This window comes from Delphinapterus leucas, unplaced genomic scaffold, assembly GCF_059928025.1.
Source record: "Delphinapterus leucas isolate spDelLeu-1000000601 "Yukka" unplaced genomic scaffold, BTC_Dleu_Yukka2 spDelLeu_asBTCV2_sq25, whole genome shotgun sequence".
NCBI lineage: Eukaryota > Metazoa > Chordata > Mammalia > Artiodactyla > Monodontidae > Delphinapterus > Delphinapterus leucas.
The window spans coordinates 7,410,883-7,434,265 of NW_028322234.1; the positions used below are offsets into that span (position 1 = coordinate 7,410,883).

General features: G+C 57.3%; 2 protein-coding genes across 2 annotated transcripts; both read right to left on the bottom strand.

Annotated features, from left to right (window-relative positions):
* Positions 1-4,970: 4,970 nt before the first annotated feature.
* Positions 4,971-11,452, bottom strand: CIST1 (colon, intestine and stomach enriched 1). The gene is given in 4 exon segments (XM_089905882.1): positions 4,971-6,993; positions 8,050-8,224; positions 8,227-8,404; positions 10,537-11,452. Coding segments are annotated over 4 exon segments (729 nt in total). The 5' UTR covers positions 10,635-11,452; the 3' UTR covers positions 4,971-6,715.
* A 55-nt stretch (positions 11,453-11,507) lies between these two features.
* Positions 11,508-22,820, bottom strand: IQCN (IQ motif containing N). The gene is given in 9 exon segments (XM_089905283.1): positions 11,508-12,979; positions 12,981-13,832; positions 13,834-14,558; positions 14,561-14,969; positions 14,971-16,691; positions 16,694-18,818; positions 18,821-19,340; positions 19,342-21,211; positions 21,214-22,820. Coding segments are annotated over 9 exon segments (9,663 nt in total). The 5' UTR covers positions 21,266-22,820; the 3' UTR covers positions 11,508-11,590.
* Positions 22,821-23,383: the final 563 nt, after the last annotated feature.

Sequence of the window (23,383 nt, forward strand, 5' to 3'; positions counted from 1 at the left end):
AAAGCTCAGAGAGGAAATGACCTGCTGAGGGTCACACAGCTGGGGGCGGCTCATGTTCCCCCTCTCCCTTCAAATCTTTGCACGAATCTTCTCCTCCTAGGACCTAGGATACCTGACTGTTCCCTGACACACACCCCATTTGAGCACTGCCGTCACCACCCTCTCCCAAGGGCGCCTGAATTCTAACGCGAATCGAAGTGTTCCATCCTAGGCCTCTCCAGGGAGGATTCCTGGCAGCCGGGAGGATGCGCAGGGAAAGCTGAGGGTGGGGTGTATGGAGACAGTGGGCCCCTCCCAGAACAGGCGGCTCACTGAGATGTCAGCTGTCTGTTTTCTTCTTGAGGAAACTGAGTTCCAGATGGGAAAACCACTTGCCCACATCTATATTCATTCATTTATTCATTCAGTACAAAAAGATAATTCGTATGGTGCTAGAAAGAAAATTAAACTATGTTAGGGCCTGGAGAGTGATTGGGGGAGGGGCCAGTAATATTGCTCAGGTGTAGTTAGGGGCCCTTCTGAGGAGATGACTTTGAGCTGAGACTGGAAAGAGGAGAAGGAGCTGGCCAGGAGACAACTAGGAAAATAGCATACCTGGCAGAGGGAACAGAATGTGCAAAGGCCCCAAAGTGGGAACTGGTGTGGTTTGATGAACAGCGAGGGGAGGCCAGAGTGGAGTGCGGGGAGGTGGGTTGGTGGGGAATTGATGTGGGGCCACAGGGGTGGTTCTGGGAGTGGATTGAGAGCTTTTAAGAGATGCCACTTGTGGGACTTCCCTCGTGGCGCAGTGGTTTAGAATCCACCTGCCAATGCAGGGGACACAGGTTCGAGCTCTGGTCCGGGAAGATCCCACATGCCGCAGAGCAACTAAGCCCATGCGCCACATTAGCCTGCACTCTAGAGCCTGCGAACCACTACTACTGAGCCCGTGTGCCACAACTACTGAAGCCCACGCGCCTAGAGACCGTGCTCAACAAGAGAACAAGAGAAGCCACCGCAGTGAGAAGCCCGTGCACCATAACGAAGAGTAGCCCCCAGTCACCGCAACTAGAGAAAGCCCGCACGCAGCAACGAAGACCCAATGCAACCAAAAATAAGTAAGTAAATAAACACCGATGACTTTTGTTTTGTTTTTTTTATATAAATTTATTTACTTTTTGGCTGTGTTGGGTCTTCATTGCTGCGCGTGGGCTTTCTCTAGTTGCAGCGAGCTGGGGCTACTGTTCTTTTTTTTTTTTTTTTTTTTTTTTTTGGTGATACGCGGGCCTCTCACTGTTGTGGCCTCTCCCGTTGTGGAGCACAGGCTCCGGACACGCAGGCTCAGCGGCTATGGCTCACGGGCCCAGCCGCTCCGCGGCATGTGGGATCTTCCCAGACCGGGGCACGAACCCGTGTCCCCTGCATCGGCAGGCGGACTGTCAACCACTGCGCCACCAGGGAAGCCCTGGGGCTACCCTTCATTGCGGTGAGTGGGCTTCTCATTGCGGTGGCTTCTCTTGCTGCAGAGCAGGGGCTCTAGGCGCGTGGGCTTCAGTAGTTGTGGCACGTGGGCTCGGTAGTTGTGGCTCGCGGACTCTAGAGCGTAGGCTCAGTAGTTGTGGCGCACGGGCTTAGTTGCTCCGCTGCATGTGGGATCTTCCCGGACCAGGGCTCGAACCTGTGTGCCCTGCATTGGCAGGCGGATTCTTAACCACTGAGCCACCAAGGAAGCCCCCGATGAGTTTTTAAAAATTAAAAAAAAGAAGGGCTTCCCTGGTGGCACAGTGGTTGGGAGTCCGCTTGCCGATGCAGGGGACACGGGTTCGTGCCGCGGTCTGGGAGGATCCCACATGCCGCGGAGCGCCTGGGCCTGTGAGCCATGGCCACTGAGCCTGCACGTCCGGAGCCTGTGCGCCACAACGGGAGAGGCCAGAACGGTGAGAGGCCCGTGTACCTCAAAAAAATAATCATAATAATAAAATTAAATTAAAAAAAAAGAGATTCCACTTGCTTTATGATTTTAAGAAGCCTCCTGTGTCTGCATCAGGGACCATTGGGGGAGGATAGAGGCTGGGGCAGCATCTGGGTGGGACATGGGCCAAGGTGGGGCCCATGAGTGGATGCGGGACATGTCTTGGTGGCTGAGAGATGGGCCATGGCCATAGGGTGTTCAAGAAGATTCAAGGGTAACTCGTGATTATGATGGGTGACTTGTCACACAGTTCTCTGGATGGGTGGGGCCACCATGACCTAGATGGGGAAGATTTGGGAGGAAGCACCACGATCTGGTGAATTCAGGTTCCACATGGCCCCCAGGGGGAGCCAGAGGAGGCAGCTTGTGGTTTGGGTCTGGGCTTGTGGGGGGCCTGGCTGGTTTTGGGGTGAAACAGACAAGAGAGGCCCTGAGGGGAGCAGTCGACAGCAGCTGCAGGGCCTTGGGCGGTGGATTCTTCAGCAGGCCCCGACTCCCAGGATCTAACCCGGCTGTTCCCCTCCGGGGTAGTGTAAGGTAAGGATGGGGGCTCTCAGAGCTGCAGGTGGGGAGCAGAGGGTCCTCCGGACCTCTCAGCGGCAGCGTTAATCAACCTGCCACTCCAGACTAATTGCTTCCCTCCCTGAGAGTCTGGAGTGGGGACAGAAGACCTGGCGGGAGGCCCTGGGTGGGGAAGTGATTGTGGGGAGGCTGAGAAGCTGTCTTTTGATTTGTCCATCTCTCCTGTCTCTGAGATCCTGATATGAGCTAGCTCTGGCTGCGACCCCAACTCCTGCCTCTAAGACAAACCCTAAATCTGTCCCTTGACTGATCCTAGCCCTCCCGTGGCCTCCAGCACCCCTAGATCACAATCCACACCCCTCACCGCAGCCCCCAAGTCCCCACGTGCCCTAGTCCCTGCCCTCCATCTCCTCTCACCTTCCTCTTCTCCCCTCACTCAACCTGCCTCAGCCTCACCAACCTTGTCGTAGCTGCTCCTTAAACCTGCCTCAGGGCCTTTGCACAGGCTGTGCCTTCTGTAGGAAATTCCCTTCTCCCAGCTCTCCCCATGGCTGGCTGCTTGTTTTCATCCATTCTTCAGCTCAAAAGTCACCTCCTCAGAGAAGCCCTCCCTGCCCAGCCTAGGCAGCCTCACTCACATTCACCCACCTCCAGAGGTTATCCTTTTTCTTGGTTTAATTTCTGTCTGCCCAGCCTGTGAGCATCCATGTTCCCAGGCCCAGCACAGTAGGCACTCCACGTGCAAGTGGAATCACTGATGCTGTAAACTGAGTGTTTGGAGGAGCATAATGTGGTCCCCACTTTGCAGAGGAGGAAGGTGCGACTTGGAGAGGGAACCAGCTGCCTGATCACACACCACATTAAACAGGGGGGCCAGGGATTGTCCTGGGCGGTTGGAGCAGCTGGGGGCTCAGCTCAATGGCAGGGGTTCAGAGCACAGACAAGGGTCCCAAAGACTCAGGTTCAAATCTTGCTCAACCATTCACCTTAAGGGAGAGGTAGCCTCTCCGGGCCTCAGTTTCCTCATCTGTAAACTGGGACTACCCTTATCTTTCTCCTCCTTCCACAGACAGCTGGGGCATGGCTAAATGAGTTAAAGCGTGTGGGACCTTGCCTGTTGCCGAGGCCCACCTCATACTGACTTCTCTCCAGCCACAAAATTTTAGCCCCCACCTTTTTTTACACAAGCATATAGAGTCCCAGAGAAGGTACCAGCCACTCAGGCATCAGCCCGGGATTCAGATCCAGCTCCTGCCCAGTTCCCCACTCACTACTGTCATTTTCTCCTGCCTCAGTTTCCCTGCCCCGAATGTCTGGCCTCACACCCTCCCCACCCTGGACTAAGGGCATCCAGGCCTCCTTTCCTTGGGCAATCAAAAACCTTGCATCCATTCCCAAAGGGTCCCTAGTGCCCTCCCTCCCCCATGCCCCCCACCCAGGTCCCCTGCTCCCAAAAGCAATGGCTGCAGCCCGGGGCTGGATACTTGGATCGAGTCTTAGTGGCCTTTATGGGCCTCAGTTCCCCCATCTGTAAGTGGGTTTCCAGGCAGCTCTGGGTGTTTCCAAGCCCTGGGACACCCCCTCCCCCATGGCCTGGACAAGGGTACCCCACTTCAGTCACAGCCCTCTCCCCACTGCTCACCTCGTTTAGCGGGAAGGAGAGCGCTGTCCTGCTGCGCCTCATAGCAGCATGAGTTGTCTCTGAACCTGGGGAGATGGACGTGAGACCTCTGGGCTCTGACAGCACTGCTATACTCCTGTGAGAGCCCCCCCTAGACAGGGAACCCACTCCCATACCCTGCATCCTCTCTTGGAGCCCGCAGATACTCAATCAAGGTAACCTGGGCCAGACCGCAGGCACCAGTGTGGGGCAACCACCCAGCCCTCTGCAGGGGCTTCCGTCTAAGGGCAGTGGGCTCGGTGCCCAGACATACTCCCCAAGCCCCCTCCCAACTCCCTGCCCAAGTCAGCAGCTTTGGAGCATCAGGACCCTCAGGAGGAAGTCCCCTGGCCCCATGGGAGATCCATTTAGCTCCCAGCCAAGCTCTGGAGGGTGCAGGGACCCCAGCTTTGGGGGGTGAGAACCCCCCAAACTCACACCAGCTCTGCGAGGCCTGGGTAGGCCTGACGCTCACTGCCACCACTGAGTCCTGCCTGAGTCCTGTGACCTCGCAGGCAGCGGGGGAGGGGAGGACTTAACCTGCCCAAGCGGCGGCCCAGGGTCCCCGCCCAAGTGGAGCCCCTTAACTGTCTGAGCGCCAGGCCTGAGCAGGATACACCCACATACTACCCTCAGGACCCAGCCGGGAGGTGGGGAGCAGAGCGACTGGAAGGGTGTGAGGGTGTCACCAAGAAGGTGTGAGAGAGAGTGGCCAGGAGCAAGTGACCACGTGTGTTTGCGGGGGGGGGGGGGGGGGGGAGTGAGGGGGGGAGGGGCGGGCCCAGAGCGAGCAGGTGTTCAGTTGAATTGTTCTTGTGTTTGCTTATGAGAGAGGGAGGGAGCCAGAGAGAGAAAAGGAGAGATGAGGAGAGAGATGGAGACAGAGACAGAGAAAGAGAAGCAGAGAGACAGAGAGGCAGAGAGAGGTGCAGTTTTGAGGTCAGAAAAGGAGGATTTTACCAGCTTGGGGTCTGGGACATGGGCTTCACAGCCAGAGCCCATGAGGTATGTCTTCAGGAGTTTGAAGATGGCCTTCAGGAGGTCCCTGGAGGCTCCGGGAAAGTTGCCCACCGTGCTCTGCTGCTCCAGGCAGATTGATGACCCTCTCTGGTCCTCTGGTCAACACTCTCTACAAACAGTGGGGGCTGGAGCTGCAGCAGGAACCTGGGGCCCCCAGGAGGGGCTGTGGGGTGAGGAGGGCTGTGGCCAAGGGAAAAGGGTTCATGTGACATTACCACTTCCCAAGCTGCCATGAGTTAATGTTTCACCAGACCTGCTGCCTGCCTGGGAGGCCCTGCTGTCCCCTCTGCCCCCAAGAATCATCAGAGCATGACCCTCCCCTGGGCGGGCTTCACCTCGATGTGCTGGGTAACTTTGACCCCCAGCCTCTCTGACCACCCATCTCACTGTGGGTTAAACTCAGCCTTGAGGGGGCAGCTCCAGGCCTGAGTTATGGCCAAGGCACATGGTCGAGACCCAGCCTGCAGCCTCGGTGTCCCAATCTGCTAGAGAAGTCTGGAAAGTCCCTGGGGGTGGAGTGGGTAGAAGGAAGAACCCACAGACCCACCAGGGTCCCCAGTCCCAGGCCTGCCCCTCCCCAAACTCAGTTTTCCATCCTGTACAATGGGAGGGAAGAGAGTGGACGCCCATGCTCAGACCCTGGGAAACAGAACTGAAACAATGGGAGTCGAGGAGGGGAGGGCATTTTGACTCCCTGTTCTCTGCATGCTTCTGGCCCTTTCCAGTGTCTATGCGTTTGCACAGGCTGTCCCTGCCTCCTGGTTACCCCTGCTGATCTGCCCTCCTAAAGATTTGAAAGAAGACCGGTCGGATTCTGGAACTTGCTGGCTGGAGACTCCCCCATGGTGTTCTGGCTAAAACTCACACTTCTTCCCATAGCCCACCTGGTGCCCCACAGATCCCTCCCTCACCCAGCTCTGACCCTGCTCACCTCTTTGTTGTTTCCCAAACACCCCTAGTTTTTCCTACCACAGGGCCTTTGTACTTGCCATGCCTGCTTCCTGGAACACCTTCCCTGGTTTCCCCCAGGGTGGCTCCTTCACCCTTTCAGGTCTTGGCACAAGTATCACCTTCCAGGGACTTCCCTGGGCAGTCCAGGGGTTAGGACTCTGCGTTCTCACTGCCGAAGGCCCGGGTTCAATCCCTGGTCAGGGAACTAAGATCCCACAAGCCACGTGGTGCACCTTCCAGAGAGACCTCCCTACCCTCTCTGCAAACCTGGACACATGGGACCCTGGGATCCAGCCACAACCCCAATCTGTGACTTTCTGGCCCTCAGCTATCTGAAATTATGTCACTTGATCCCCTGGCTGTCGTCAGTCTTTCCCCTTGAGGCTGTTGGCTCCGTAAGGGTGGAGAAATGGTCCCCACTGTGACCCCAGCACATAGTACGCACTCAAGAATGTTTGTCAAATGAATCCATGATTCAGGATGCCTCAGAGGAACAGCAGGGGCTTTATTCCCACAAGCCTTGCCCCTCTCCAGACACCCCAGCCCCATCCAAGCCCCCCATCCCAGCCTCTTGAGGATCACTCCAGTGTGTGATAGGCAGAGGATGACCTTCAGCTCACAAGCCCCTGAAGGAGGAACACACACAAGAGGTTGTTCAGGCACCAGTGGGCTTTGCAGCAGGGGCCTGCCCTGCTTGGGAGGGCAATCCCCCCAGCCTGGCCTCCCCCCAACCCCATGGATACCTCATCCAGCTTCTGGAACTCAGACACGCCTTTGTGGCAGCACCTCACGGCCATTATCACATATCAGATGAGCAAAACACACACCAGCAGACACACGGCCACCACCACACCTGGGTTCCTGTGCAACTTGGGGGCTCCAGTGTCACCTGGAGGGGAGCTCTGAGTCAGCCCTAGACCCCATCCCTTCTAAGGCTGAGACACCCACCAGGGCCCAGTGCCTTTTAAGTCCCCTCTCAGGAAGCTGTGCTTAATTCCCTCTCCAGTCTCTGCTGTAACCATTTTTTCAAGCACATTTTTATTCTTTTACTTTTGTTTTTCTTTTCCGTTCTTTTCTTTTTTCTTTTGAATATATTTTTCTACAAGCAATCAATTTTGTTCACTGTGTTTCCACAGCCATTGTTGGCCACTTCTGGGAGTTCTTGCAAAGTGAAAAAAATAATCCAACCTAGAACTCTGTTCCCAAATGCAGCGACTTTCTGAGGATACGTGCAAAATTTGACACTTCGTGAAGATGGTTTATATCCTGTGACTTTAAGCAAAATGTTATTACGCTTCGTGTTTGCATTCTTCTTTGCATGTTTTGGAGACAATGTATTATTTTGAATGACAGATTTTTCTAGACCCTCTGAAAATGCTTGGCCTCTATTGGATCCCTGGGGCCCTGTATGATCACACCCTGCAACTTCCTCACCCTCACTGCTCCCCACTAGTACCCCCACTCGCCCCATTCCAGCCATCTCACTCTTCTTCAGATGCACCAGGCGCAGTCCTACCTCAGGGCCTTTGCACTTGCTGTGCTCACTGCCTGGGCTGTTCTCTCCCTAGCTACCTGCGTGGTTCCCTCCTTTGCCTCCTTCAAACCAAGACCTTGGCTGAATAGTCTTTAAAAATTTCAAAACCTTTGCACTCACGTTCCAACCCCTTATCCTGCTCTACTTTGTTCTTTTATAAACAAATATGTAATTTACTTATAACCTGTCTCCCAACATAACTGTGTCTCACAGGACCCGACACAGGATAGGTGCTTAATAAAACGTGCTTGGAATGAAGAAGGTCTGAAGAGGTTTAGGTGATGCTGGGGTGGGAGAAGAGGTCCTTCGCAGCATATTCTTAGGACTGTGTCTCCCCCTGGTGGCCAATCTCAGAACTGCACCCTGGTATCCGCAACCATCCCCCATCTGCCCAAATGTCCCAATACTCACCAAGGTCAGAGGCCACGGATGTCCCGTCAGTGGTGGCCGAGGACACGGAGGAAGGCACCGTGCTGGGATTGGGGTGAGTGGGGCTCCGATGCAGGGTGGTCAAGGAGATGGAACTCAGGGGGCTAGAGTGGGAGGTGACGGTGTGCTCTGAACTGGGAGAGCCGGAGCTGGAGTGGGTGACTGTCTCTCTGCTTGTGAGGAGATGGGCTGCATGGTGGAGGTTGCCCCTGAATTTGAGGGGGTTATGGAACCTGCCTCTGAACTAGGGGTGCTAGGGTGAGGGGGTGGAGCCTGTCTCTGGGCTCTCTTGGCTGTTGTGGTTTTCCACTGAAGTAGGGGAGGGGTGGCTGGAGGGAGAAGTCAGAGATTAGGAAGTCAAGTTCTCCATCTCTGAGACTGTAACACCTGAAAAGAAAACACCATTGGGGCGCAGGGAGAAGATAATTAGGAACAAGGGCTTGTGACCCTGGCCCAGACTCCCCTCTGGATGCCTCTTTCCCTATTATGTCAGGTAGACGACACCCACGACTTAGGGACACTTGGAGGATTTAGTGCACCACGTGAGTGCTTAGTGGGAAACTGAGGTGCCCTTGTCTGAATTTCCTTATCTGAACTCCCACAGCCAGGGTTCCAGTTCAGGGTGGACCCTCCCTGCCCCTGACTCTTGCTTCAGGGGTCTAGAAACCTCTGGATATGGGGAATGGCTGCAACCCAAGCAGCATGCTGAGCAGCTCTTTTAAAACTTCTGGGACTCAGATTCCTTGTCTGTAAAATTGACATCACAGGAAGTCAGAGTCCCTGAGAGCTCACGCAGGTCTGGTACAAGGTGATGTTTGACGGCAGAGATCTACCTCTGAGCTCCCAAGGAGGATCAGCCCTAATCTGCTTCCCCAGGTACCTGGAAAGTCCCCATGGCTAAACTCAGAGTTTTATTGGGGGTACAGAGGCCTGGGCTCTAAGACTCTGGAACCCCCACTACCTTGCTCCAGGTGCTCCCCAGCTTCTACCCCATCCTAGACACGGAGCCCAGAGGCCAGGCTGAGGGTAGGTAAAGATTTCATGGGCTGCCCCCCCACACACACAATTACTTCCTTCCCAGTTCCAGGCTGCTGGGCACCTGAACTGCTTGCAAGTTCATTCATCAACCACTCCCTGCCCCCACCCCATCCACTCTGCCCTGGACCAGTCTTTGTGCTTCCTCCCCTGCCTCACCCCAAGCAGCAGAAATGCAGAAATAATATCTGGCACTGGCCCCAGGAGGGGGCAGGGTCCACATGCAGACCCTGTTTCTCTGTCCGGTTTCCCAGGCCCCACGGGGATGACAGGTGAGTCTAGAAGAGGCATGGTGCGCTGGCCTGACTTCATCCCCATTTTATTGGTGGGGAACTGAGGCTCAGAATTGTAGAGAGTCTGGCCCCAGGTGACTGGAAAGTGGAAAGAAGGCCCCTCAGAGACCTCCAAGGAGTCAAGGACTAAGAGTTCAGCCTCCCCAAAATGCCTCCCACCATTATTTGAGGAAGAATACAGATGAGAAGAGTTATCTGCTGAAATAAAGATGACTCAGGGGCCACAGTGGACCCCAAGCCAAGCTAGACCTCTGAGGAGTTGAACTTCTAAAGCAAACTGAGGAAAACTAGTGGGCCTGCAAGGAGGAGGTTGTTGAGGACATAAACTCTACTGAGTGCCTGGCGCAGAGCAGACACTCATGAGCGGCTGGAGAGTTGACCAGAAGGTAAAATGGGGCTGTTTCTATGCACTGTGCCAGGAGTTTGCTTTGCCCAGAGACTCCTGAACCAGGAGACTGGCATGAGCCAAGTCAGCTGGTTCGAATCTGGGTCTGGCACAGGCTGGGAGACTCGGCTTGCCTGAGCCTCAGTTTCCAGAGCTATGAAATGGGGATAAATGTGGTGCCTTCTGAGTGAAGCCCTTGTCTGCTATAAGAGTCTCACGTGTGGTGGCCTCCACTCTGATATTCCAGGTTTGGGGCTGGGACATGGGTCAGAGAGAGCGATGACTTCTCCACCCTGGGAACTGTCTTATAGGGGAGCAGAAAGAAATTGTCAGGCGCCAAGAACTTCTTCTGGGAGCCATAGATGCTCAGTGACCAGGAAGTGAGCCCTTCTCCCGCCCGCACCCCCATGGTCCTGGGGACCTCACACTTCTCCCTTTGGGGTCTGCCTAAGAAAAACTGAGATTTGAAACGGAACCTCAAACTGGGTATGAGGCATTCACCAGCCTCTCGCTGGCTCAGGCTATGCTGGGGTGGCAGAACTGGCAGCCTCGGGGCTGGGGGTGGGGGTGGAAGGGTGGTGGTGCTTCCACTGTTCTCACGACCTCCCCACCTTGCTTCTGGGAGAAGGAGCAGCCCTTCTGGGGGGAGGGATGGAGTGCCAGAGCAGCGTGGCCTAAGGGAGGAATCCAGATGCCGGGTGTGTGGCTAGGCCATATGCCCCCTCCAGCTTCCTGGAAGCTGGATCTCCTTCTTACCTGTTCTTACCTGTAGAGGTGACACTGGCAGTTCCGGAACCCCCACCAGGTTTCAGCAGCAGCAACAGAAGCGGCTGCGGCAGCTGGGAGCCCGCCATTCCTGCGTGGGGAGGGGGGACTGCGGGCTCCGCGCAGGTGTGTGGCCAGGTGCCTGCTCTTTACATCTGTGCACTCCCCTGCTGGCGGCGCGCGGAGCTGCTCAGGGGTGAGGCGGAGGCGGGGCTTCCGGACGCAGGGCCTCTGGGGGGCGCTACGGTTCACCAGGGGTGACATTCCTGACCCCCTCTCCACTTGGACCCCTCCACCTCTCCTAACAAACCCTCCTGATTCATGACCCTGAAGCCTTTACACTCTGCCTATCCCCTCAGGACACCCTCTGCCCCTTCTAGTTCCCCCTGGAGCCCCCATCTCTCTGTGCCCCCTCTATGGCTGCCCCAAACCCACGCTGTCACCCCCCTCTACCCCTCCTCTTGGCCAGGCTGCCCCCTCTCTCCCTCTCTGCCCTGTCCCTGATCCCACCAGTGGGAATGTCTGTGTACGGCTCTCTCTCACCCAGATTGGGGCCCCTTGGGGCTGGGCCCAGCATCCCCCCAAATCTGGATGTGGCTGGAACCCTCTAGTAGTTCCTGAATGAGGCACCCATGCATGCACCTGTAGGATTTTCCAGGGCCAAGGGACTCATGGTGGCCATTCTAGGCCAGGTCCCCAGACACTGGCTTCTGGAGTACCTCCATCTGGAACCGACGATGCTGCCCTGCTAGCCGTGGATGAATATGATGGTACGTATGAGGCCACGCTGGCAGCCCTGACCTCCGGGAAAGGCTTGGGGTCCCCATCCCAGCCACAGACCCTAGGTGCCAACTGCATGGTTGGAAGTTTTGGGCCCCTCCTGTTCAGGATGTTCCAGATCCCTCTCATTTTCCCTCGCACCATGCCTGAGACACCCCCGTAAGCATAGGTAGACCAGGACCCAGACTGTGGAGGGCTTTATTCATTAGAACCAAAGAGCCACATGGCTCCTCCCCTGGTGTTCCCCCACTGGTAAGCCAAGGTCCTAGACACCTGGCCATTGCACGTGCTGTGAGTTGTCCCACGCCGCTGGTCCCAAGAGCGCATCCGTGGTGAGAGAGGCCCGGGTGCAATGGCCGCGCCAGGTGGCTTGAAGCATCTTGGCTGCTAACTGCTGCTGCTTCAGCTGGCAGCGTACAGCGAAGCCCCTCCAGGCTGACTGGATGGCCGTGGCTGCCTTGCTCTGGTGATGGGGTTGCCAGGGGCTCTGGGGGTTTGACCGGGTGATGCAGCCCCGTGGCATGCCGGCCTGGCCTGCAGCACCCTGGCCCGTGCCATGCAGCACCCGGGTGGGCAGGGTATGGCCGCATATGTGGCATGTGCGGGAGCTGGAACCCACAAGCATCACCACGATGGGTGGGCTCCCCAGCCCGGAGCTCAGTGACTGGCAGAGACTACAGACACGTGGGTGGCAGGACTGGAAGCAGTGGTGATCAGACGTGGTCCTGGCCCCGCTGCCCGTCTCAGCCCACATGCCTGGGAGCAGCATTTGCTGGGTGCAGCTCCGGCGGATGCAGAAGCCTCGCCATGCAGCCTGGACGACTGTGGCGGCTCTGCAGAGCCGGGCCAGGTCCCGCCGTGCACGGTAGCCACGCCAGGCAGCCTGGATGGTGATGGCCCACTGATGCCACACCTTGATGGTACGGCGCACCAGGAAGCCACGTGTACACGCCTGGATGATGACCACCGCATGGATGATTATCTCCTCCACAGCCTGCGCCGACGACGTCACCAGCTCCCCCGGCTGTCTGGGATCCACTGCCACCATGACATCCCACGCGCCACCAGGGGCCGCAGTGCCGTTTCTGGGCCCGACCGCTACACTGGGGACGGCAGAGTTCCACACTTGGCTGCCAGACACGCCATTGTCCTCAGGACCCTGGAGTAGAGCGGGAGTCAGGGACGCCCCGTGACTGTCTGCAGGAGCCACGGAGCTAAGGGAATTCCGAGACACCAGAGGCGACTCCTGGTTAAAAAGGGGCCGCCGGGAACCACTCGGTGAAGACTCATAACCCAGAGACACCCTCCGAACCCCCGGATTCAGCCTAGGGAAGACCATCCGTTGTGCCACCTCCCCAGTGTGGATTGTTGGCGCTATGGCCAGCGGTGCACCTGTGAGGACCTGGGGGCATCCTTCTGCTCCTGATGGGCGGGGCCAAGTCCCAGCCACAGAATTGTCCGGCATTTGTGGGAAAGGGACATCATGCGTGGCCCTGAAGGATTTTCTAGGGCCAAGGAACTCATGGCCATCCTGAATCAGACCCCCGGACACTGGCTTCTGGAGCGCGCTGGATGCCACCCCTCTAACCAGGGGTGGATGCAGTGGCACATGGGAGGCCACGCTGGTGGCCCCTGACTTCCGGGAAGTGCTTGGGGGTCCCCATCCCAGCCACAGACCCTGGGTGTAAACCGGTTGCCATAGTACTGCCATGGGCCAGCTTGGGTGACCCTGAGATGACAGTAGAAGCCATCGTCCCATGGGAATGGCTCCGGGACATGTGAGCCACCGAGGGGCTCTGGGGCATAATGTGAGCCTCCAAAGCCTTTTGATAAGCCGAGGGGCTCTGGGGCACAACATAAACCATGGAGGGGCTCCGGGGTACAGTGTGAGACACTGATGTCTGTTGATGAGCCAAAGTGCCCTTGACAGACCCTGTCTGCGCACCGGGGACCCCACCAGCAGCCACAAGGTGGGAACTGGGGGCCCCCCAATTGCTGGCTGACCTCTGATGCAGAGTTGGGGTGCCACCACGGGCCATGGAGTGCTTGGCAAAACTCGGGGACTGTAGAGGGACAGAGGCCATGCCACTGGTCATAGACATAGCTTAGCTGGGAGCCACCTCCTCCAAGAGCGACATTTGGTCTTTGGGAAGAGTCTCGTCCTCTGCAGGGGACTCTTGACTGTGGTCGATGTCAGTTGCCAGGGGACTAGGGGACATCCACGGGGTTGCCTCAAGGACCTCGGACTCCCAGTTGGATATGGACCCCTGGGGCAAAGTCTTGTCCAGGTCCTCTGGCTTTATCACAGTCTGGTGGCCTGTGGTCTCAAACGGCATCATCCCAAGAGCTTGGCTCAACTGTGAGGCTCTTTGCAGAGCCGTAGGCACTTGGTACACTCCCTTGGCTGTGCCATTAGCTTCCTGGAGATGAGCTTGAGCCAGGCCAGGGGTACGGGATGCCTGGAAGGAGGCTGTGGATGCTTCTCCCGCCAGGGCTCCGTGATATTTGACGAGGAGAGATCCCAATCAGCATGGACCCTTGGGGCAGGCTCTGGGCCACGCCTCCAACTGTGGAGGGTGGACCAGCTGTACTAGCCATGGACTCCAGAACTAGGTTCTGATCCAGTCCCCCAGGCATAGATGCTGGGTCCACACTAGAGGCCACAGGACAAGGAGGGATACTTGAGCCCACCCCACTTGCCGCTGAACCTAGGAGCAGGCTTGGAGCAGTTAGACTAGCTGAGGGTCTTACAGAGAGACCTTGCCTCTTCCCACCAGCACCGGATGCTGCATTCAGGCTGGGGGACACTGCAGTTGTGACAGAACTCAGAGGCAGGGTTCTGGCCATGCCACTGGCCCCAGAACCTGGAGGAAGGCCCTGACTCATGCCACTGATCACAGACCCTGGGGAAAGGCCCTGGCCCATGCCACTGATCACGGACCCTGGGGAAAGGCCCTGGCCCGTGCCACTGATCACGGACCCTGGGGAAAGGCCCTGGCCCGTGCCACTGATCACGGACCCTGGGGAAAGGCCCTGGCCCGTGCCACTGATCACGGACCCTGGGGAAAGGCCCTGGCCCGTGCCACTGATCACGGACCCTGGGGAAAGGCCCTGGCCCATGCCATTGATTATGGACCCTGGGGAAAGGCCCTGGCCCATGCCACTGATCACGAACCCTGGGGGAAGGGTCTGAACCACACCACTGACCATATAACCTGGTGGAAGGCTGGGGCCACACAACTCATCATGGACCCTTGAGGAAGGCTCTGGCCCACACCCCTGATCATGGACCCTGGGGAAAGACTAGGGGTCATACCACCAGCCCTAGTACCTGGGGCCACAGCTGTGGTCATCCTACTGGCTACAGAACCTGGCACCACACCACTGGCCATGCCCATCCCAGGCTCCTGGCTGACAGCATCTGCTTGTTGGTAACTGGATTTGGAGATTGTGAACACAGAAGGATACTGTTGGTCCAAAGATATTGGGAGATCGACATTGACCTGAGATATGCCGGGGCCCACATTGGTGAGGGAAAACTTGGATGAACTCACATCCAATCCACCGGGCACTGAAGCTGGAGAGAAGCCAGGTCCCGCCTCTGAGGCTGGTTCATGAATCAAGGGGGCACCAGCCACAGAGGCCCAGGGATGTAATGGGGGCCATGCCCCCGGTCACTTGAGATTGGCTTGGGCCCATACCAGTCACCACACTTCTCCACCCCATACTCCCTGACATGCCAGGGGATACAGGTACCCGAGACATACTTAGGAACATACCAGCAGCCAAGGTCCCCGGAGGCACGTTTGGAAGCATGCCAGCAGCCATGGTGCCCTGGGACATGCTTGTAGCCATGCCCCTGAACAGAATCCCCTGAGATATACTAGTTCCCTGGCCCAGACAAGAGTCCTCTCCACTGGCCACAGATGCCTGGTAGAGACTTGGAGCTGAAACAGTGACAGCAGACTGTTCAGTTATGCTTGGGTGCCTCCCACTAATACTGGATGGCTGATGAAACCCAAGGGCCACCTTGCTGAACTCAGGGGCCTGGGGATTTGGGGTCACCCCACTAACCATCAGAGGATCTTGACATGGGTCCACCCTAGTAGACACAGTTGGCTGGCTCAGACCCCGGCCCATGCTGTTAGCCACTGATGGATACGGTGCACACGAGGTGACTTCAATGGCAAAAGATGAATGACGCTGACTGGGAGCCACTGCATTCACCCTTGATGAGAGTAGACTTGAACCCACGCTACGGGCCCAACTTGGCTGACAGAGTGCACAACCCATGCCACTAATCACAGATGGCTGGGCCAGGCTGGGCATCCCCCTACTTGCCACAGATGGCTGGGCCAGGCTGGAGAACACCACACCAGCCATAGATGGCTGGCCTAGGCTGGGGGCCACCACAGAAGCCACAGGAGGTTGGCCTAAGCTAGGAGCCATCCCACTGGCGAAGGATGGCTGGGCTAGGCAGGGGTTTACTCCAATGGTCAAAGATGGCTGGCCTAGGCTAGGGGCCACCCCAATGGTCATAGGTGACTGGGCTAGACTGGGGGCCACCCCACCAACCCTACATGTCTGGCCTAGGCTGGGGGTCATCCCATCAGTCATAGGTGGCTGGCTTGGGCTAGGGGCCCTGCCACAAGTCACAGGCAGCTGGGCTAAGCTGGGGGCCACCCCACTGATCACAGGTGGCTGCGCAATGCCGGGTGCCACCCTGGTGGTCATAGATGGCTGGGCTAGGCTCAGGGCCACCCCACTGGTCACAGGTGTCTGGGCAAGGCTGGCGGTCACCCCACTGGTCACACGTGGCTGAGGTAGGCTGGGGGTCCCCCCACAAGTCACAGGCAGCTGGGCTAAGCTAGGGGCCACCCCACTGTTCACAGGTGGCTGGGCAAGGCTGGGGGCCACCCCAGTGGTCATAGATGGCCGGGTTAGGCCCAGGGCCACCCCACCAGTCACAGGTGGTTGGGCTAAGCTGGGGGCCACCACACCGGCCATGGATGGCTGGGCTAGGCTGAGAGCCACCCTACAGGCCATTAATGGCTGTGCAAAGCTGGGGACCACCCCATCAGTCACCAATGGCTGAGCTAGGCTAGGGGCCACCCTATTGGTCCTGGATGTCTGGCTTAGGGTGGGAGTCATCTTACTGGCCACAGATGGCTCAGATAGGCTGGCGATCACTCTACTGGCCATAGAGAGCTGGTCTGGGTCTGGGGAGACCTTACTGGCTACTGTAGGCTGGGATAGGCATGGGGTCAACCTACCGGCCACAGATGGCCACCAATAGACCATAGGGACCACATTACTCAAAGGCAGACTTCTGGTCAACCCAGTCCTGTAGGGTTTCTGGGACAATCCTTCAGATTCATGGAGCTTTGGCCTGAGGACATATCTCCCGCATCATCTGAGCCCCAGGGGACACTCAAGGTCACGCGACTGGCCACTGAACTGTGATGCAGAATGGGGATCAGTTCTGAGGCTGCAGGAGACTGGTCGTGGAGGTTTGGGGTCATGTGCCTACGGCCTGCTCTCTCAGTCTCTTCCATGTTCCCAGGCCCCTGGGACCTCTCCACAGGCACCCCAGAGAGGAGAGGATCTAGATGAAGCTCCCTGTCCAAGCTGGCTTCCCAGGACTACTCCCCCACCAGGTCAACAGCGGTCATGCTGGCCACAGACTTGGTGGAAAGGCTGAGTGAACTGCAGCTGCGCGGTGAGCTCTGGGAATTGCTCACATTGGGGCCATAGTCTGTGGAGCCCTGGGAGAAGCTTCTGGCCAGGTCACTGTCTGGACCCTGTGGCAAAGTGGGCACCAGTTCATTAAGTATATGGCTAGTCACCAGCTCCTGTGGGCAGTGAACACTGGAAATGGTGCCCCGTGTTTGATTTTTCTCCTGCCCAGGGATGGCTGTACGGGGAAGGGTGGGCGCCAGCCTACTGCCTGGGGAGGCTTGGAACAGACTGGGATCAGCCTGAGTCTTGAGGGCCCAGCGATGACCAGGAGCCATGGAGCCGGGCCAGAGATCTGGGGTTATGACACAGGCCTTGGGGGCCTGTGGTTGTGCTTTGCTCACCATGGAGGCATGTGGTGGACTTGGGGTCACCTTGTTGGTCATCTCCCTAGTGCCCACGGAGGCTCGTTTATGATCTGGGGACCGAGTTCTCTGCATGGTCTCCTCGGGGACCATAGATGGCTGTTGTGGACCTCTGGCCACTGAGGGTCGACACACACCGGGAGGTACCCTGCTGACCCCGGAGGGATGACACCCGCAAGCCGACCCCGCATAGGCGGCGGCACACTGGTAGGAGTGGGTGTCCCTCCCACGACCTGTAGTGCTGGGAAGCTTGCCCGGTGCCACTACCCTGCCCTCCCCCGACGACACCCATGGACGTGGGGCCGCCCTGCTGACCTCGTGTGGATTGTGGGCGCTTGGGGTCATGCTGCCACTGGCCAATGATGGCCGGCTCATGCTTGGGTTCACGCCGTTGGCAATGAGTGGCTGCCATAGACTGGGGGGTGGCTGCTGGTGGGGCGAGTTGGGCAAATTGGGGTCCACATCACTCACCATGGGACTGAGATCTGAGGCCAGTTCACTAGCCCTTGGGTGCAGGCACACATTTGCCTCACGGACCTTAGGGGTCAGGTACAGATTTAGGGTGTCTCTGCTGGGTCCCATCTCCTGTGACAGAGTGGGGTCCAGGGCAGCAATCAGGGGATACTGATGAATGGTCAAGGGGTCAAGGAGTCCAGCAGTCAAGGAGGCACCCACAGAGACCACCGATGAGCAGGGTGACCCCCCGAGCATGGCTCCATCCCCCACCTCTTCCAAGAGCCTGGAGGGCCAGCCTGTGATGAAACCCTCCGAGGCCCCACCCCAGTGAACCCTGACCTTGCTGGGCTGTAATCTCATGGGGCCCAGGGTGGGACCCCATGCAGCCAACGGGCTCCCCCTACAGTCCACCTCCACTGGGGTCGGCATCACAGTCACCCCGCTTCCCGCCGTTTTCACGGCAGCCTTGGGGAGGACGACTCCAGACCTCAGGGCCACCTGAGAAAAAGACTGGCTGAGGACTGCGCCCAGCTCACCCTGACACAGGGCCTGGTTCAAGGTGGCCCGCTCCCCCTCCATCAGGGCCTTGCTGAGCACGTCCGCCAGTCTGCCCTGAATGGCCTTAGTGAGCTCTGCCCACAGCTCACCCCGGGCCAGGGCGCAGGACAGGCTGGCGGCCAGCTTGCCCCAGGACAGCGCCTTCACCAGCGCCGTGCCCAGGATGCCCTGGGGCAGGGCCTTGGCCATCGTGGCTCCCGAGACCTCTTTGGACAGGGCCGCCCTCACTTCCCCCTGGGAGAGGGCTTTTGCCAGCAGGGCGCGGAGGTTCTCCTGGGAGCCCAGCAGGGCAGCCAGCTCAGCACATAGGGAAGCGAGCTGGGAGGCTGCCAGCTCCTCCTGGCAGGGCGGGGCGGGGCTGGGCTGCTTGTTGACAGCTGGGCCCTGTCCCCCCAGGATTCGACATTGCATGTGGTGTGTCCAGCAGAGGCCAGCAGAGGCACCAGCGTGTTCTGGCTCTCAGAGGCCCCCTGGCGTGGGCCCTGGGTGGCCTTGCCCTGCACGTAGCTCTGGGACAGGAGCTGGGTCAATCTGTCCTCTGGCTTGGCTCGGGGCAGAGCGCCAATGTGCTGGCAGGGCTGGGTGGAGGCCTTGAACTCGACTAGGAGTGGCTGGGACTGGGTCTTGCTGCTGAGCTCGGCGGCCTGCCGGGCTGCATGGAAGCTCTTGGCTGTTTCTGTGGCCAGATGTGTCTGGGACTGTGCCTGGGTCAGCTCGGTGGGCAGATGTGCCTGGGACTGCACCTTGGACAGATGTGATTGGGCTAGGGCTGTGGTCAGCTCAGGGGGTGGATGTCCTTGGGACGGGCCCTTGGTCAGCTTGGTAGAAACATGTGCCTAGGACGGGGGTTTGGTCAGCTCGGCCAGCAGACGTGCCTGGGGCAAGCCTGTGGTTGAACACGGGGCCGGTACCCAGATGTGCCACAGCTGTTTCTATAGGCTCACATACCTGGGATAGGGCCTTCACGACATCCGTCCTCAGGTGTGCCTGCTTGCTCCCGTCCTCCGCCACTTTTGACCAGGACGAAACCACGGGCACTTCCATGGCCTCACTGATGTTAGGTGCTGTTTCTGTTTTCACCCGTTTCTGGGAGAAGTCCTTGATTTTCTCACCTTCCGAAGGAGGCCTGGCTGTAGCCTTGGGATCCCCAGCCCCCAGATGTGATGGGGGGAAGCATTTCATTTTTCCCTTAGTCAAGTACGAGTGGGGTGAGACCGTGGTCACCCCTGCTGCCTGCCTCGCGTTCACCACAGCCTTGGCCTTTGGTCCACTTAGACACGTGTGGGATGAGGTGTCGGGAATTCCAGCTGCCGCCAATGCTGAAGATGGAGGTTTGAGATTTCCAGCTGCTGGAGGGGGCAGGCACAGGGTCCTGAGGATGGCGGCTACCGAGCGTAACTGAGCTGGGGTCTTGGTTACCATGGCCGCCAGGCGTGTCTGGGCAGGAGGACCTTTGGTCACCGAGACGCCTTGGAGTGTCTGATGAGATGGGGTCTTGGTCATCGTGGCTGCAGGGCGTGTCTGCGTTGGAGACTTGAACATTGAGGGCAACAGGCATAACTGGGGTGGAGTCTTGGCCATCATGGCTGCTGGTCGTGTCCGGGGTGAAGTGTTGGTCATCGAGGCTGATGGTCTCATTTGAACTGAGGTCTTGGTCACCGGGGTCGCTGGGCAGGGCTGGGGTGGGGTTTTGGTTATTGTTATCGCGGGCACTGGGCACGGCTGGGATTGGATCTTGTTCATCGTGGCCGCTAGGCATGACTGGAGTGGGGTCTTGGTCACTGTGGCTTGTGGGCACGTCTGGGCTGGGGTCTTGGTTATCATAGGTGCTGGGCCTGTCTGTGGTGGCCCTTCGAGGACCTCTGCTTCCATGTGGGCCTGGGTCTGGCTCTTGAGCTGTCCTTGAACTGCCTGGGCACATCTTCCGGATGGTGGTGGCCCCGGGGCTCCTGCCTTGTTAGCTTTGGCGGTTACTTGCTTGGTCTTCATCGTGTCCCCCTCTCCGTGGACAAGGCAGGCATTTCTGACAGTTCTTGTCAGCAGGCATGGGCGGCACTTCGCCTCTGGACTCACAGGACACGGAAGTCTGATGGCAGCGGTCTGGTGTGGAAGGAAGGCGACGCTGGGGCCTCCGACAGAGCACGTACCCGGCTGTGACATGCCCTGGGACTGCAGCAAGGCCAGCTGGTGGGTACAAGCGGCCAGGCCGTTGGAGGAAGGAAACTGGGTCTCCTTGCTCACCAAGGTGGGCTGGGCCAGAAGGGACTTGCCCTCTTCCAGATGCTGGAACCGCACCTGCTGGGGCGAGTGGTAAGGGATGTCCCCCTCCTCCACCTTCGCTTTTTTCTCCACCGTCTTGCCAGACTGGAGGAGGCACCTGGTGTTGAAGCGTCGCCAGGCCTCCTGGATGGCCTTGGTCACCATTATCTGAGAGATTAGCTTCTGCCGGAGCCGGTAGCCCCTCCAGTTGGCTTGGATGAGGGTGGCTGCATGGGACAGCATCATGTCCATTTCGTCCACCAGGACATTCTTGAAGGCCTGGCTCTCCACCACAGCCCGGAGGCATGGGATATGATGAGCCACCGTCTTGTCCTTGTCTGGCTGTTGCAGAAGGGTCTCCTTGGATGCAGGTGGCTCATGCCGGGGCTGTGGATGCAGTGTCCCTGCTTTGCCTTGGAGACTGGGGACGGGCTGATAGGAGCTCTTCCCACTGGGTGACACCTGTAGCTGCAGACGCAGTGTCCCCACTTTGTCTTGAAGGTTGGGGACGGCTGATAGGAGCTCTGCCCACTGGGTGACACCTGTAGCTGTGTTGCTTGCTGCATTGTCTTGGTTCCTAGGCGGCTCAGCTCTGCCTGTGGGGGGTTATAGGGAAGTAAGTGGTCAGGGAGCAGTGTAATGTACACACGAGGCCTCCTGGCTGGGGCAGGCACTCACCCCAGAACCTACATCTTCTTGCTCCTGGCACCTTGCAATCTTCCTCCTCTCCTTTGCAGGCCCTCTCTCTCCCAGCCACATGCCCAGGTGGCCTTTGGTACCCATGTCTCCCTCATCATCCTATGGCTACTTCAACACCAGCACACAGGGCACGTTCTCACCTGAATGTCTGACCACCTATCTGCTTTTCGACCTTCTTCTGTATCTGGAACATACTGTGAGCACAGCACTGATCACAGTATTCTGGAAATATCCTGTTTGTGTGTGCGTGCGCCTGGTGTTATTATTTGCTTTTCTCCATCAACTGTGAATTCCTAGAGGGCGGGAACCAAGTCTGAGTCACTTCTGTGGCCCTATCTCAGTCACAGGGCTTGGCTCCGAGTTTTGAACAGGTATTGGCTGGGTGGCTAGCTTGACCAATAAATGAGTGGATGAGTGGACTGAAAGTTGGATGGATAGATGGTCTCATGGCTAGATACTGAATGGATAAATCAGTGGACGAATGAATGCTGGATGGGCTGGAGGAATGGATGAAGGGTAGGGTTGCAAATGGATGAGTAAATGAAGTTGACGAATGAATTGAACAGATAAGTAAATAAGGAAATGGACACATGGATGGGTGGATGAGTGAGTAAACAGATAAATGGATGGATGTGTGGGTGGATGGAGGAATGGATGGATGGAGGAATGGATGGATGGATAGATGAGTAGGTGGGTGGATGGATAGATGCGTGGATGGGTGGGTGGGTGGCGGGATATATGGATAGATGGAGGCAGGGAGGATAGATGGGTGGGCAGATGGATGGATGAAACCTGAGTAGATAAATGTGTGTGAATGAAGAAAGCTGAAGGAATTGGTAAAGAGATCAATGAATAGGAGGTGGACTGATGAATGGATGGATGGATCAGTGAATGAATGGGGGATAACGTAGATGATGGATAGATCAATGACAGATGGAAGGGTGGTAGAGGGAAGAATGAGGGGATGACTGGCTTTCACAAGTACTTTGACTACCTGCTGAAGACAGAACCAACTGACCTTCCTGATGACTCATGAGGAACCAGTCCTCAGTACAATCTAGCTCTCTCTTACTCATGAGCAGTTAGGGCTGTCTCCCAGTGGGAACGAGGCCAAGGCTGTCTTATCTTTAGGTTGTCTCAGTTTCATGGCAGAGCCTAGCCTAGGTTGGAGGCCTGGCACAGATCTTCACGCCACCTCCAGAATGGCGCTGGGATCTTTCTTGTCTCTGGATTTCAAGTGTTTCAATAGTACACTCAATTGTCTTTCAAGTTGCTGAGGTAAATGAAGTCTTTTTAAATGTTAATGTTAAGTAAATAAATAAATCTTAGTCCATCTGCTGTTCAAAAAAAAAGAAAAAGAAGTACTTTGATGCAGAGAGAGTTCAGACACTGTCAAGCAGCCCTGATGTATAACCTGGAGCATAAGACACTTACTTTGCAGAAGTACCCCCTTCTGGCTGGACCAGTCAGACTTCATACCTTGGAGGGTCACAGACCTGGAGGAAAAGCAGGAAGAGAAGGTGCAATCTCAGAAGCCAGCTTGCCAGAGGAAGCAGCCTTCATCCCTTCATCCCATGCATTGTGCAGCTACACTGCCCTGGGTTGGCTCTGTCCCCAAGACCAAAACGAAAAGAGATGTTAAAAGCAAAAAAACTAAATTCTTTTTTAAAAATACAACTTTTTTTTTTTTTTTCTCTTTGCAAATCTCGCTCATTCAGAGGTAAAACTAGAGAAATACCAGTTAGGCCAAAGGGTAGGATAAAGCCACCATCAAAAATTGGCACTTCTGGGGCTTCCCTGGTGGCGCAGTGGTTGAGAATCTGCCTGCTGATGCAGGGGACACGCGTTCGAGCCCTGGTCTGGGAGGATCCCACATGGTGCGGAGCAACTGGGCCCGTGAGCCACAACTACTGAGCCTGCGCGTCTGGAGCCTGTGCTCCGCAACAAGAGAGGCCGCCATAGTGAGAGGCCCGCACACCGCGATG